The 15282-nt window shown below is 40.5% G+C and overlaps 1 protein-coding gene across 2 annotated transcripts in view; it reads left to right on the top strand.

Moving 5' to 3' along the window:
- SIM1 (SIM bHLH transcription factor 1) overlaps positions 1-15282 on the top strand; it is a 72363-nt gene that overhangs the window by 29517 nt on the left and 27564 nt on the right. For both annotated transcript variants that reach the window (XM_037059709.1, XM_037059708.1), the window contains exon 10: positions 12327-12495. In XM_037059709.1, coding sequence (XP_036915604.1) covers positions 12327-12495 — 169 coding nt within the window. The remainder of the gene's footprint in view (positions 1-12326; positions 12496-15282) is intronic.

Genomic DNA, 15282 nt, shown 5'->3' on the forward strand with positions numbered 1-15282 from the left:
TGGAGTTAAGAACTCCGGGGATTTACTTCCTTCAACACTCCCGTGCTGTGACTTTGGTGTCCACATTCACAACAGGAAAAGAGCAGCTTTTTCTCAAAACGAACCAGATGCAACACAGGGCCTTTCATTTTGAGTTTGATAGGCCGTTAAGAGACTGACAGTGTTGGAAGTGACTGCATTTCTATTAGCTGTTGAAATCTTACTACAGTCCCGACAAAGCGAAGTATCTGTTGTGCTGGATTTGGGTAATGGCCCCCTGCAGGGCTACAGCTCAGCAATGCCGGAAGGCTGAAGCCCACAACAAGGAGGGCAGAGTGGGTGTCAATGCTATTCCCCCTATTAGAGGAGTTAAAGAAATTGCAACGTGCGGGGTAGCATTTTATTGTGAGGGCTAATTGAACACCAGAGGGAAATATTTAGACGCTATGTGGCACTTTACAGTATCATCTTTTCTATTTGTGTCTCTTCTTTGTTGACTCAATAGGACCTTCATTATCTACAAATTTCTATCATTAGAATCAGCTTAATTTCTGTGGCTATAATTGGGAATAGGGTACGAAATGTTGCAGAGTGTGTTTCTCACTATGGCAAACAGGGCTGTTCCTGCATTGGCTGAGTATTGCCCCCTTGCCTTCTCTGTGCTAGGGTTATGTGTGACCGAGGCAGACACAATCTCTTCCCTCACAGAGCATAAATTTTAGCGAGAAAAAAAGATAGTACTTACAAACCAATATATTATATAGTGTTAGGGAATGAAATGAAAAAATAAGCAGTGTTGGGAACCGCTCTGCCTGGTTTCAGGAGTTATGACCAACCAGATGGCTAAGGATGAGTGAGTGACCTCCGAAGAAATTTGAGCCACAAAGGAGACAGAGCTTGTCTCTGGTAGCAAACGCTGCCTCAGCTTCCTCCCGCTGCCCCCAAAGCATGGTTGATGTTGGTGACCCGGGTGAGTCTCCTCACAGCGAGGGGCAACCTAAGCCAGACACGATCACTTGGGAGACCATCATGAAAGAACTTGGGGGGCTGCAACAAAGAGGGAGCAATAGACCCTTGTCCCGCTGGCTACGTGACATAGCCCAAGTCCCCATGTCCTCTGGGAGAAGTGCCTCTGGCTCTAATCCACTTAAGCCTGAAAACCTGGTGGGGAGGGGTGCAGCTCCTTGCCTTGCTAGAGCAGTATCTGGGGTAAATCTGGCATAAGAAATCCTAAAAATCCTGTGAAACCTGCTTTGCTAAGGGTGCTTTCATTCATATGATAGGGGTCCAAGCAGGAAATGAGTATGTCTCCCAAAGTTTCTGCAAACTCCCTTTCTTGACAGACACTGACTCAGACTAAGTCCTCAGATTTCTTTGAAATGTTATCTACTGTTTGATCCTTGCTGCCCTGTATTCCTGTGTATTACAACCCAATAAAAGCCCCTGGAGGAAGGGGCTCCTGGCCTTTTTCCTCTGAGAAACTGGCTACCTCTCCTCCCTAAGCAGATCATGTCTTGGTAGTGTTTACTTTCATCTGCCGAGGACAGAGGGACTTGAGGGCAAAATCGCATCCACAAAGCAGGATAAAGAGATGGGAATGATTAGGGAAGGCCTCTCTGAAGACTCCTGAATGAAGGGAAGGAAGCAGTTATGTTGGGACCTGCAAGGAGAGCATTCTGGGGTAATAGAAAGCAAGTGCAAAGGCCCTGAGGCAGAAACCAGCTTGGCAAATTGTGGAACAGAGAGTGTCACTGTGGCTGGAGCAGAGAAAGGCAATGGGAGAATGGAAGGTGATGATGTTAGGATAGGAGAGTCAGACCATTTTGGGTCCTGATGGCTTTGGGAAGCCATCAAAGAGTTCTGAACCAAGGCATGGCATGAGTTAATTTAAGCTATGAAAAAATCATCCTGGCTGGTATAAAGAATAGGGTTGGGCAAGGGTAGAGGAAGGGAGAGCAGCTGGGAAGTGATTGTAATTGTTTAGGTTACAGAAGATAATGGCTTAAAAGAGGGAGGTAGTGAAAAGTCAGATTGAGGATATGTTTTGAAGATAGATAGCTGGGGTGTGCAGCTGGATTAGACGTGAATTGTGAAAAAATGAGGAGTCGGCAGTAGCACCTACGTGTCTAGCCTGAGCAACTGAAGTGAATGGTGAGAAGGAACATATATGTGGGCAGAGGCAGCAATTAGGAATGTTTAGCTGGAGATGCCTCTCATCTGAGTGGATGTCTCAGGTAAAGAATCTGAGTGTCTGTGAAGTAGGGAGGTCTGGGCTGGAGACTGGGAATTTAAAGTCAGTAGGAATGGATGAGATCATTAAAGTGGGTGTTAACAGAGAAGCATCCTGAAGACCAAGCCTGAGGCTCTCCAGTGTTACGGAGTCTGTAGAACAGGAGGTGCCCAAAAGGAGGCTGAGAGGGATGAAAGCAGTTTGGTGAAAGATGTGCAGTGAGGTCAGGTGTGGGGAAAGTGCAAATTTTGTCTTTGGAACATTTCCTCCGTTTTCAGTGGTTTTCCATCTTCTTTGTGCTGCCCTTTCACCAGATTCCTTTAGTTTTCCTCATCCCAGATAATAATTGCCCAGGTTCTCAAAGTATGGTCTCCTGATTGGCAGCATCAGCACCACCCAGGGTGGTGGGGTTGTTAAAGATGAAAACTATGGGTTCCATCCTCAGCGTACAAATGAGGAGCTCTGAGGAGTATAGCCCAGTAAGCTGTGTTTTAGTAATAAACTTCTCAGGCACTTCTGATGCCTGGTAAAGTCTGAGAACCACTGCTCTAGGGAAAAGAACTGTTGAAATGAATCAATGAAAGGTAATAGATGATGCTTACTAAATTATTCCTTTTTGAGTCATCTGTCTAAAGCCAAAGAAATAAATATCTAATAGTAGATTTTAAGCATCAGCCAGTAGACCATTACTGAGAAATTTTTATGAGTGAATCAAGAAACTTTTTAAAATCCTATAAATCACAGAAGCAGGTAGCTGCCTATTCTGTTTTTGGTAATGGGGTTTTATTGGTAACTATATGTTTTGTATAGAATTATATGAGCTCTCTAACTTTAAATATAGAGACAATTAAAATTTTGACATTTTAGTGGACAATCCCAAATCTCTAGTAATAATTTAGAAATTATTTTGGTTAAACACAGCATATCTACCAGGCAATTTTAAATAGTGCCTGAATTCTGAGGTATATAATAATAATGGTAGAACATTTGTGTAATTGTGAATTTTTATTCATAAAATACAACTCAAATTTATTTTAGCTGTTTAAATAATAGAGTTTAATATATATTTAGTCAAGCATTATAGTAGTTAGGGCTTAAGGAGATTAGAAATAAATGAATCCAATTAAAGAACATCTGTGAGATTTGATATGTCATAGGTATGAATGAAGTGTTTGCATAGCAACTGTAAAGAAACCATTAATGATTAACCATCTATAAGAGGTTTAATCAAGAATAAATGACATAGGACATATTTTAAAATATTTAATTTAAACAAGTGAAGATTTGTACATTTGAAAACACAGCATCATTTTATTGTTTTTGGTGCATCATTTCCTTAGGGAGTTGGAAGTCTGAGGGCCTACTTCTTCATTATCTGCAGAAATGCCAGGATCTTTGTGTTGTGCAGAGAGGAGCACAGCTTCCAACAATGAGGCTTGGCCTTGCGGGGCCTCCCCGTGCAAGGCCCTGTAGAGAATTTGGGGACCCTGTGGCTTTGAACCTGGGGTCCAGGTTTTCCAGTGTTATAGGAAAGTTATTTCTTTATGAGTACAAGTACCTATTCTGTTCCTGGAGTTTGTGTGGACTTAAAGATTGGAGCTATAGTTCTTTTACCCTTTCTGCCAGAGGACATGTTTAGGGTTAGGAATCAGCTTTGCAAGGGTCAGCAGAACTCGGTAAGAAAGCCATTCCTTTGAGAATAACGCTTCAACCTCATACAAGGTGGCCGGGTCCCCCGCAGCTCCTCTATCTTTGTCACTGGGAGAGTTTTAAGGGGAACATATATTTGAAAAACACTAGCTTAGTAAATGACAAAGAAGGAGAAAGAGCTGGACACTAAGGGTAGGAGGTGGGAAAGGATAGAGGGGGATAGAAAAGAGGGGGCCAAAATAATATGTGCATTTTATTTTTTACTTGTGGAAATTTTTAAAAAGAGAAACTTGGTTGAAATTAATACTGCTTTTTTTGTTGTCGTATTTATTTGGCTCCCTGTCCACCATCCCGCAATGACTAAAATTCAGGTTCTGATTGTGGAAGAAGAGAATCATAGTTTTTTTTTTAAATTTTAAAATATTTTATTTATTTATTTTTAGAGAGAGGGGAAGGGAAGGAGAAAGAATGGGAGAGAAACATCAGTGTGTGGTTGCCTCTCATGTGTCCCCTACTGGGGACCTGGCCTGCAACTCAGGCATGTGTCCTGACTGGGAATCAAACCGGCGACCCTTTGCTTCACAGGCCCGTGGTCAATCCACTGAACTACACCAGCCAAGGCAGAATCATAGTTTTTAATGTATGCCTTTGATAAAGAGGCAGCACATTTTGCATTTCATTTGTTCAGATCTGACCTTTAAAAACCAGCTTCCACCTTTGCCCCTCCCCTCAGTAGAAGAAGAAACAGGGAAGTTGTTTCAAACAGCATAGAATTTGGAACTTAGACCTGGAGGGTTCACAAATATGCCTAAAACTTTAGGAGCTAAATGTAGACTATCTCCCCACACATTAAAAACTGAAGTTCCTGGAAAAAGGAATGTGGCCCCAAAGGAGGTTTTACTCCACTTAAATAGTGACAAATGTGTTATCTACAATGCACACGAAACTAAAATAAAAAAAGCAACTACATGGCAAGAGTTTCTTTTTCTTCTATTTTAAGTAATAATTTAAGTTCTGTTTTCCAAAGAAGGAGATGCAGAGCCCTACAGTTCACAGGAGAGCCTTTAGAAACAGACACTTCAGTGAGGAGGGAGGGGCGAAAAAGACAGCAGAAAGTGAGCGAAGTGCATAGGCACTGAGAGAGCATTCGGGCATGTGCACATTTAAAAACGATAAACGGTGTGCCTGGGAACTTGAACCTGTGGGAAAGAAGTTTAATAGTGCTTTATCTTTTGCCATTCAATATTATTCACATAGAATAAACCCTGAAAGTATAAAGCAAAGCAATTTGGGAACCATTTCAATATGAAGCAAGAGTACCTAAACTTTGCCTTGATTAGTGGTTTTTTAAGGAAATAGTTTTTCTGATTATAAAAGTAATAAATGTTTTTTCTAGAACAAATGAAGATAATGCATAGAAGTACAGAGAAAAGATAAAGAATATCTTTATTCTATTTTCTAGATATCCACTATTGACACTTTTTTAGTTTTTTTGCCTTTCACTTCATGTACATGCAAATATAGTACATGTTGCATATACATGTGTACACTATACATGTTAATTTAAAAAGATAAGCCCTGGCTGGTGTAGCTCAGTGGATTGACCACGGGCCTGTGAACCAAAGGGTCACTAGTTCGATTCCCAGTCAGGACACTTGCCTGGGTTGCAGGCCAGGTCCCCAGTAGGGGGCACATGAGAGGCAACCACACATTGCTGTTTCTCTCCCACTCTTTCTCCTTCCCTTCCCTTCCCCTCTTTCTAAAAATAAGTAAATAAAATATTTTTTTAAAAGATGAATTTTCATTTTATTAATAGTATTTTTATGTCATTAGAGTAACAAAATTTAATAACTGCATAATATTTTATTATGTGAGTGTACCACAAATGATGTTTATACTGGTTATTTCTATTTATAAATGCTTTATTATTTATAGTGAATTATAAGAAATTATGCTGATAACACTCTCGTATACAGACTTTTGATGTTTATCTCTGATTATTTTTATAAGATTTATTCCTAGAAGTACAACTACTGGGTTTAAGGCATGGACTTCTTAAGACTCTTGATAAATACTTCCAGTATATTCTCTTACCAACTGTATGTAAGAATGCCTATTTATTTCAACTTATTTTCACTGGAATTTATTGTCATTAAAAAAAAATGAACCTGCCCTGGCTGATGTGGCTCAGTTGGTTGGGTGTTGTCCTGCAAAATGAAAGGCTGTGGGTTCAATTTCTGGTCAGTACACATGCCCGGGTTGTGGGTTTGGTCCCTGGTTGGGGTGCTTACAAAAAGCAACCAATCAATGTTTCCCTCTCATGTCGATATTGCTCTTCCTCCCCGCAAACTTTGACAGTTCGAAAGGCAAAAATGACATCTGACAGATGCCTTTGTTCATCTGGGTTGTTACTAGTGAGGCTAGCCCTTTAAAAATTATTTCTCAGCAACTTGTGCATTGTTTACATCCTTTTCTCGTCTTCCTATTGAGGAGGTATTGTATTTATTACTAATTTGTAGAAGTTATTTTCCTGGGAGTTTAAAGTGCAATAAATACCATTGCTCCTCACTTCTTCAGTATGTTTGTAATAGTTTCAAGTAAATGGTTGAGGATTGAATTAATCTCATGTTTTAGTCTGCCTAAATGTCGTATATGTCCTGCCTGGATTATAACTTTATAAAAATTAAGTGCACTGTATTAATATACATAACAAAAACCAATAACACATAATTTGTTTCTTTGATTTAGGACCTCACAGCATTTCAGAATGATCATTGTTAATTATATACTAGGAATTTAAAAAACCCTTCACATAAATTTGCTTCCTTAGCAGGTATCTCTCATTTATGCAGAAAGATTTGCCAGTTTTTAAAATTTTCAGTCATTTGGATTTGAGATGAATAAGTTAATTGCAATGAGAATTATTTTGTTAATCACTTGCAAGTAAGTATCTGTTCTCTGTAAGATATCGTGCTAGACAGCAAGTAGAGATTGTCGTAGGAGGTGGAATTCAGGAGGTTGTTGTCAAGATATGCCATCCGTCACACTGTGGGACAGAACTGGAAGTACCGCATGGTTAGGAGAGGCAGCTCAGTGATATAGGAGCTCAGGGGAGGGAAGAGGGAGAAATCACTGTGGCCCGTGGGGATAAGGAAACAAATTCAGATGCAGTGTGGTAGCAGGTCTGTATTTAGCTATATTTCAGCTGTGTCATGAGGTGATTCAAAGGTGGGACACAATCCCTGTTGTGAAGATAGTTAACTTGCCACATCTTATTGGCACCGTACAGCTTTTGAATTAATTTTTGGTTGTTATCGTTTGCCTATTGTTTGCACCCATGTCTGTCTTTCTTGAAGCGACAGTGTGATAGTAGACTGTCCCTAAGCCGTCTCTTACCTTTGTGGTGCCATCCACGCCATAGCATGTTGGATAAAACCTACAAAGTTGAGGAGAAAGACATTCGGGGGCAGAGGCAATGTTTATGTAACAGTGACTTTTCAATGTACCAAAGACTTTTTCGAGAACTACTAAAACCTCCAACTCTAATGGAGAAAATCACAAGGAGCAAATGCAAATCCACTTATTAGTGTGACACTATTACTTTTCCAAGGGTGCCCGAGCCTAATTTCCCTGCAGACTGTCCTAGTCCGGGATCCCCTCACAGTACAGAATCCTCCCCGTCAGCTCTCCCTTCTGGGCTCCAAGGGAGCTTGAAAATGAGGTATGAAGTAGGTCTCTGCTATGGAGGTGTACCCAGTGGCCAGGCAGGAACTCTGCCAGAATTTAAAGAAGGTTATGCACTTCATGTAACAGTGACTCTAGAATCCAATGAAAAAGTTTAGTAATTAGGCACAGTCATTCCCACTTAATCTGATCATGGTTTAATGCAATCCCCTGCTTATTTCAGTCAGTAACTTTGGAACCAAATCAATTGTATGTCTGTTTCCACATTTTCCTCAGTAACTCGATCACCTTCAGCTGTTTAAAAAAATAGCTCATTTGGGAAATCTGGCAACATTTTTAAAGAATTGCCACATAACATAAAGTCAACAAAGAAGCTCCAGAATGGCCAGCTCTAAACCTAGTAGGTCAGGAAGCCAAACTCAGTTGTCTAAAATGCAAGTAGAATAGGGTATGGCAGACTGAAGAGGAAAATTCTTGCAAAGAACTTTCATTCAACATGAACTGATAAAATATTGTTACCTTTTCTCTGTGCATTCATTCCAGCCCACTTGAAGGTTGTAAATGTGTTTAGTGCTGCTGTCAGCATCATTGAGGCATTTTTCCCACTTGAAATGATAGAAATATTAATGCATTTCCCTGAAGCTGATAGAACCTGTTAGTGGTGCAAGCACCTTCTATTTGCTTTGCAAGGGTGTCACACTGAGCTGCCCATACAGCAAGGTGGTATTTACCTTGTGAGTGGGTATGGCCTATTTCTTAAGGGAAGAAAGAAGGCCAATGATGCAAAAATGGTTCCTTTTATTGGAATGTCAGTAACTCCAAATGTGTACATGACTATTGTAAAGTTTAGAGTGGTCTCAAATCATTAATTCTGCAGATTGAATGATTTCTGACTGTCCATAATGGAATAAGAGGATTACTTTGGTCTGTGCAAATATGGGTGAGATTGATGAGCCTATGTCCTAGCGATTTGCAAATTGCCCATTTCACACTGTTTCCAGAGCTGAGGTACCTGCGGATGTCTGAGCTCTGATACAAGTCCTTAAAGGGAGAAACAGAAAACAAATGTAAATTGCTATCAGTAGCTATTTCAAAAATATGCCAGGAGGTGTATGCTGTCGTTCATCTTTCAATATGGCAATCATGTCTGGGAGAACTGCGTGAGAGAGGTGGTTACCTGTGGAGTCCCAGAGTCAGTGTGGCACTTTGGAGAAAGCTGCAGAAGTAGAGCAGGCTGTGTCCTTCCTTTATTAAAGTCAGCTAAGTCAAATTCCTCCCCATACCCATTTTAGAGTCGAAGCTCTGTGTGCCCAAGTATTGCATTTTGTTCAGCTCCATAGGGAAGCACTGCTGTGCATACCCCTGATTTTGCTACGCAACAGCTAGCTTTGAGGATGTGTGTGACACCAGAACGTGCCTTAGCGTGGGGAGGGGGGAAAGGTAGGGCCAGACTCTTCTTTGTCTCTGCGTTGGGAGGAGGGAAATGGAGCTTGTAATGTGATTCCCATAAGCAGCTAGCCCTTTAATCTATACAAATGAAATACTCAATTTAATAGAATTCCAAAAATAAAACAAATGCTTTGTTCTCAGTGAATTTGCCATTCAAAGCTCCTCTTGGCAGCACATCAACCACACTTAAAATGTCTTTAAGTGGGGATTTTTTTATTGTGCTTTTCATCTGAACACATCTTTTGAGCTGTTAGACTTTTGAACAGGCTGAACTCTTCTCAGAGTGTTGAGTCTGTGCTCTTCCGCGGTCCCCGTTTGCTGACTTAGCAGTAAAGAACCTACCTTAGTAAGTGTTTTGACCATTGAGCTTAGAGGCCAAAAACTAACAGAGCAAATTAGAATGAGTTTGGGGTAGAAAAAAATGCAGTGTAAGGAGGCATTGGTAATGAAATGGATTACCATTACTATTAAAGTGAAGCTACTGTTCTGGGGAAATCGTGTATGAAAAAGTACCACAGAATGTGGGAGTTAAGAAATAATGCTCTATTAATGGAGCGCTTACTATGTTCTAGGTACTGTGTTGTGAGGTTTTCAGATAATACTTCATCTAACCCTCACCACATCCCTATGAGTGATGGTGAGAAAACCAAGGTTTAAATGGGTTGAATACACAAAATGGCGCAAACCCTCATCCACCTGACTTCACAGCCTTCTCTACAGTGTGGTGGGTTCTTTTTAGTATTTTTTGATGTGTTTCTAAACGTTAAGCCTTTTTATTAATTTATTAAGGGTATTTGCATAAATTATATTTATTAGAGCTTTCATGTGAATATTTAGAATTTCAAATCATTTGTGGTTTCAAAATGGGATTTAACCCTATTTAATCTGGAGTATTTCTGTAATTGGAAGCTATGCAAAAATTTTGGAGAAACTTTTTCAGGTAGTTGAAGTGCGTAGTTGTGGAGTCAGAGTGTGCAATGACAGCAAAAAAGGAATTCTTATTGACTCTCAACCTGCAGCCATGAAGTTCCTATGCTAAAATGTTGCATTAGGAATGAGTGAATAATTATTTAGCCATATTTTTAGTGATACATGATTTTTGCTGTCAGTCCAGGTCCTGCCAGGCAAGGACTGGGTGGACACTCTGCTGTCCAGTGGACAGGACCCCATGTGACACAGAAGGTGCCCTGTGTTGGTTGGAGACCTACTGTCGGAGCCAATCTTCCCTGGCTCTCAGTCTTCCCTCGCACATGTGACCTCAGGGCAAGTGGGGGAGGGGATTTAGAGCCACAAGGATCTCTTGCCACAGAGAAAAGCTGTTGGGCTGGAAGTTGCTGGTACTGACTGGGGTAAACAATTCTTTCTTCTTTGCAACTGTGTCTTTCCCCTCCTCCATCTGTGTGAAATGTTGCGCAAGTAGCATTGGAATGCAGCGAAGTAGCTCTTGATTCTTGTCCTCTAAGAACTTAGATCGACTGGGAAAGATAATACATAATCACTTGAAAAACCAAGGTTAGAGGAAGAAAAAGATAGTTTCTCATGCCATCCATACTTCCCTCAGGAACTGGTCCTGGTGACTTCTTCATGAAGACAGTGACTAATTCCTTCTGTTCACTGGTGTCTCCTCAGGCCCTAGAACAGAGCCCACACAGAGACACTCGGTGAACATGTAGTGAAGGAATTACTGGGGTTAGCAGTCGGAAGGCCTCCAGAGAGGCAAATGGGATTTAAGGTAGTTTTTTGTAAAAGGAGTTTATAGGTACAAACAGGGGCAGTCAGGAAAGTATGAGGTGTTTGGGGAGAACTGTTTTGGATGAAGTGAGAGGCTAATGAAGGAAAAATTTGAAACATTGTCAGAAATATAGGTGGGAACCACATTTCCATGTTTTGGGAGGGGGACATTGAGTTTCTGACCAAGGAGTCTCAGAGTCTGTGTTGTGTGTTGTCCTCAGGAGGAGTTGATTGGAGCAGGAAAGCAGACCAGGGACCGATCGGGCGGCCCACGCCTGAAAGACAAAGTACATGCCCACCTTCTAAATTTTTGTTGCTCACGTAGGAGATTTTCTTTTTACTTGCACTGAGTAGATGGATGATCTGATATGAAGCCATTGCAATTTGCTGACATATATCACTAGACTGTAGTTTGTGGTGGTGATATTATTGAACCTGTTTTAGTTGGTTTCTATTCCTAGTCACTTGAGGGTCTCCTTGCCTGAATTATGCTTTTGCTTTTGCCTGACCTTCCTGTAGAAGAACAAGTAGGGGAAAGGAAAAAACATGAAGGAATATTTGCTGATCCATGGAAATCTGCCAGTCACTTTTTCATATGTAATGCTATTAATTTATTATATTTCATACATACCCCCAATCCAGAGAGTTGTAAAATGCATATACATTTTTAAAAAAGGTGAACCCATTAAAGAAAAGGAAAAGTATTATAAGAAAAATACCAGAAGCCAGTGGAATTTGTTGCACAAAATACCTGCCATGAGAACTTGCTAGAGGTGGTTACAAATTGGCCTTGGAGCTTGGGGCTTTTTGCTTCCGGTGCAGAGAGCAAAGAACTCTCTGAGAGACACACTTTATCTCCGCCCTACCAGTCTGCAGGTATGCTGCTTTCTTTGTTTACCATCTTTTCCCAAATAGATTATAATCTGCACAAGAGTGGAGGCTTTACATTTCTTACTCCCCTTTCAGCACCACATAGCAAAAAAATCTGTTATATATTAGGAGCTTAATAAATATTTATCGAATGAAGGAAGGAATGCAAAGAACTGGTGATAAAATATACCCTAAGGTAACTGAATTAGTTAGGGATATTTAACTTACTTGTAAACCAGGTTACATTAGTTGGCTAGCTATAAGAATATATGGAATGTTTATCAGAATTATGGATCTTGGAACTGCTGATAGAAGACATTCTTCTTGCTAATAACCAGATAGCATCAGATGGCCAGTTGTCTTTTGAGTTCACCCCACACAAGAAATGTTCAGAGCAGGTTGTTTAAGCACCTCACCAATGAGGACACAAAAGCTCAGAGAGGTCGAATTATGGTTTTTTTCCAACTTATAAAAATAAGGAAAAAATTTAATGAAGACATTTTCATGAGCATGTAACGTAACTTGGTTGTGACATAGGTGGCAGCTATATTCATACACACGAGTTAAATATTGGGCATTTCTAAAATAATCCTGGTGTTTGTGGAAACCAGGTATATGGCCAACTACCGCTTGCTTCCTTTTCAAATACAGATTGCTGTCATTCCTGGTGAGAGAATATATGAATTCCATTGCCCATGGTGACTGACTAAGGCCTATGTCCTCCCACTTGCAGGGACACAGAGTACAAAGGGCTACAACTCTCCCTGGACCAGATCTCAGCCTCCAAACCAACCTTCTCCTATGCCAGCAACTCCACTCCTACCATGCCTGACAGCAGGAAGGGGGCCAAGTCCAGACTCTCCAGTTCAAAGTCAAAATCCAGGACTTCCCCATACCCTCAGGTATGTGCATTGTCATTTTGCAAATTTCTTTCTTTGTGACCTGGTTTGGTCCTGTCATGGAGGAAGTATGTTTGAAATTACCTGGTTCTAATTAATTTAAAACTTCTAAAAATCTGAAAAGCTTTCTAAAACTATTTTCTTTTTCCTGTTCTTTCTTTAAATTAACTGTGCTAGTAAAATTTGATGTGATCTTGTGGTTTGCTGCTTTTATATAAAGGTTATGAGAGTCTCAGTCTGTAGTCATGACCATAACTTTGTTATTTCAAGGAGACTGATCCCCAAATTATTCCCCACAATGACTAACCAGAAAGGTGGAGCTAGCATAGCAAACTATGGAAGAGAAGAGGTTGATGTAGAAGAAGTGAATCTTAGGATAGGAGCTGAAGTCGAAGGAAACTAAAGAATGGAGGCAAAAGACCAAGGATGTATTTTATCCTGAGATTTGAGCACAGATGGGCTTTTTATGGGGAGGAGTGAAACAGAGACGGTCTTCCAGATGGTAGGAATGGTAGGAAAAGCAGCTCTTCTCATCTTTGCAAGATGGTGAGCCGATGAGACCCAGAGAAGGCATTCCAGAAACCCTGCAAAGTACAAAGACGAGTCCAGATTCTTGAAAGGAAAAAATTATTGTCTGATCAGTCACTGAGATATAGAAACTAGACAATGCCAAGCTGTGTTCACAACTCTTTCCTGCCCTGAAGGGAGCAGGACAGACCTGGGTAACCCCGATTCCAATCCCAGTATCCTGTACCCTGTGACTACTCACCTCCATCCTGCCCTTTTAGGACATCACATCGAACTGCCTGCAGTTTGTTGTGAGTAACTCATGAGATGATTTCTGGGCTCGTATAAAGCCAAACTGGATTTGGAGTCATTTCATCAAGGTGGCCTTTTGCATTTATGTTTTTAATACATTTTGTAATGTAAAAATGACCATCTAGAGCATACAGAAGTGATTATTTCCACACTCACCACAGTATATTAGTCTGTTAATTTCTACAAGTGTATACTGTTCAAGGAAATGTCATCATTGACCTAATGGTCACTAAGAAGCTACTGTTTGCTAGATTATTTATTTTAGTGACTCTGTGTGTGAAGGTGAGTAGATCATGGTCCTCAAGAGACTATGTCACGTGGTTTAAAGTCTCCCACAAAAGACCAAAAGATGTTTTCCAGGGAACACTTTCTGTTATGAGGACTGAATACTTTACCCATAAAGTGCATTTTAGTTAAAATCACTGTGGAGGGGGGGATTTTTATTGAAGTCTGAGAAGCTTTTCTTATTAGTGTCTTGTACCTTAGGAAAAGTTTTACTATCCCTTTTACGACTTGAAAGGGTGGGTCATATATTTTGGTACTTCTGTACTTAAATATATGGGAATGTGGGACATGTAGATGAAAGAATTTAAATTAGGAAGTACTAAGTTAAGAAGGAGTTTGTCCATTATACAGAAATTAAGCCACAACAACAAAATCTCCTCACTGAACTTCCAAGGCCTCACTGTCTATGTTCTCTTTCATGCTCGGCTCTTAATGTCTAAAATTTTTGTTAGTTTACTCTAGCGGTGGAATAACTACTTGTTTTTAAAAATGTTTTCACTGCCATTAGGCTGCTTCTTAGGTGTGTGTGAGGGGAATGAGTGAGTTTGAAAGTTAAACATGTTCCATAGTTTAAAAACAAGTAATACAGAATAGTGGAAAGTAAAAGAACTCCCTTTTACACCCCCATTTCCCTTCCCCAAATTGGGCTTGGTTCTAGAAGTGTTCTACGAGTATAAAAACCGCTGACAAGCACACACATATGTCTACATGGCATTTCTCTTGACATTAGTATGTTCATTTTTGTGGTTAATGTGTATATAAATGTAGTTTTTAGAATTTTGGCCCTATGTTTCATTTGAAATTGCAGTCATGAATTAAGTTTATTAACATCTAAGTATCTAGTAAAGGTTATTCTTTAATCACGTTTACTTCAGATAATCATGGCCCTGGGAAAGTCATTGGATACTCGAGTTCCCAGTACATGGGTTGCTAATAGACAAGGGAACAGGCATTTGTAGTGAATTGTCGTGGGGGGAGCCGAGGATCCTCTGGGGACACGCTGAAAAAGCAGGACATCCAGGGTTGAAGGACAACAGCTCAGTGCCATCATCCTGAATTCCAAATTCTCAGAAATGTTAAAGAAAAAAATAATCGAGCTGCTCAAATGCCTTCTTTGGCTCATATTATCTGTCTGTTATTAAGGGATACTAGGTTTCATTTTCATGCATTATGTCTTGGACTCAGTAGATGCTAACTGAGCACTTGCTAGAAAGATGCTATACTGGCCATGGTGGTAAAGGAGGGCAGGGGTTGAATATAAAGAAGCGACATGAAAAGTGTCCTTGACATTTATAGTACAGTTGGGATAAGTTATCTATTTGAATACATAGTGTGTAGGTGGTGGTGTATACAAAGTGCTTTATGAGTGGTATCAGCTACTAGTCTCGATGGCTGGGGAAGGTGTTGGGGGTGATCTGGTTTTGAGGGTAGAATTCAGCTGTGTGGATATAAGGGAAAGGAAGGGCCACTTCAGGATGCCCAAGATTATGAAGAGATGCAGGAATGCATCGTTCGAGTGATTGGGCTTAGAGGGGAAGTGGGGGAGGGTAAGTCCCTGTGGATAGGACTTTAGGGGTGACACGTTTGGAAGCACTGAATGGTGCTAACTCTCTGCCGACCAAAGAGTTTAGAGTTTGTTTTGTGGAGGGCCAGTAAGGGTTTTGAACAGAAAAGGAAAGCGTTAAC

This window comes from Sturnira hondurensis, unplaced genomic scaffold (genome assembly GCF_014824575.4).
Source record: "Sturnira hondurensis isolate 20B ecotype Veracruz unplaced genomic scaffold, ASM1482457v3 Scaffold0011291, whole genome shotgun sequence".
NCBI lineage: Eukaryota > Metazoa > Chordata > Mammalia > Chiroptera > Phyllostomidae > Sturnira > Sturnira hondurensis.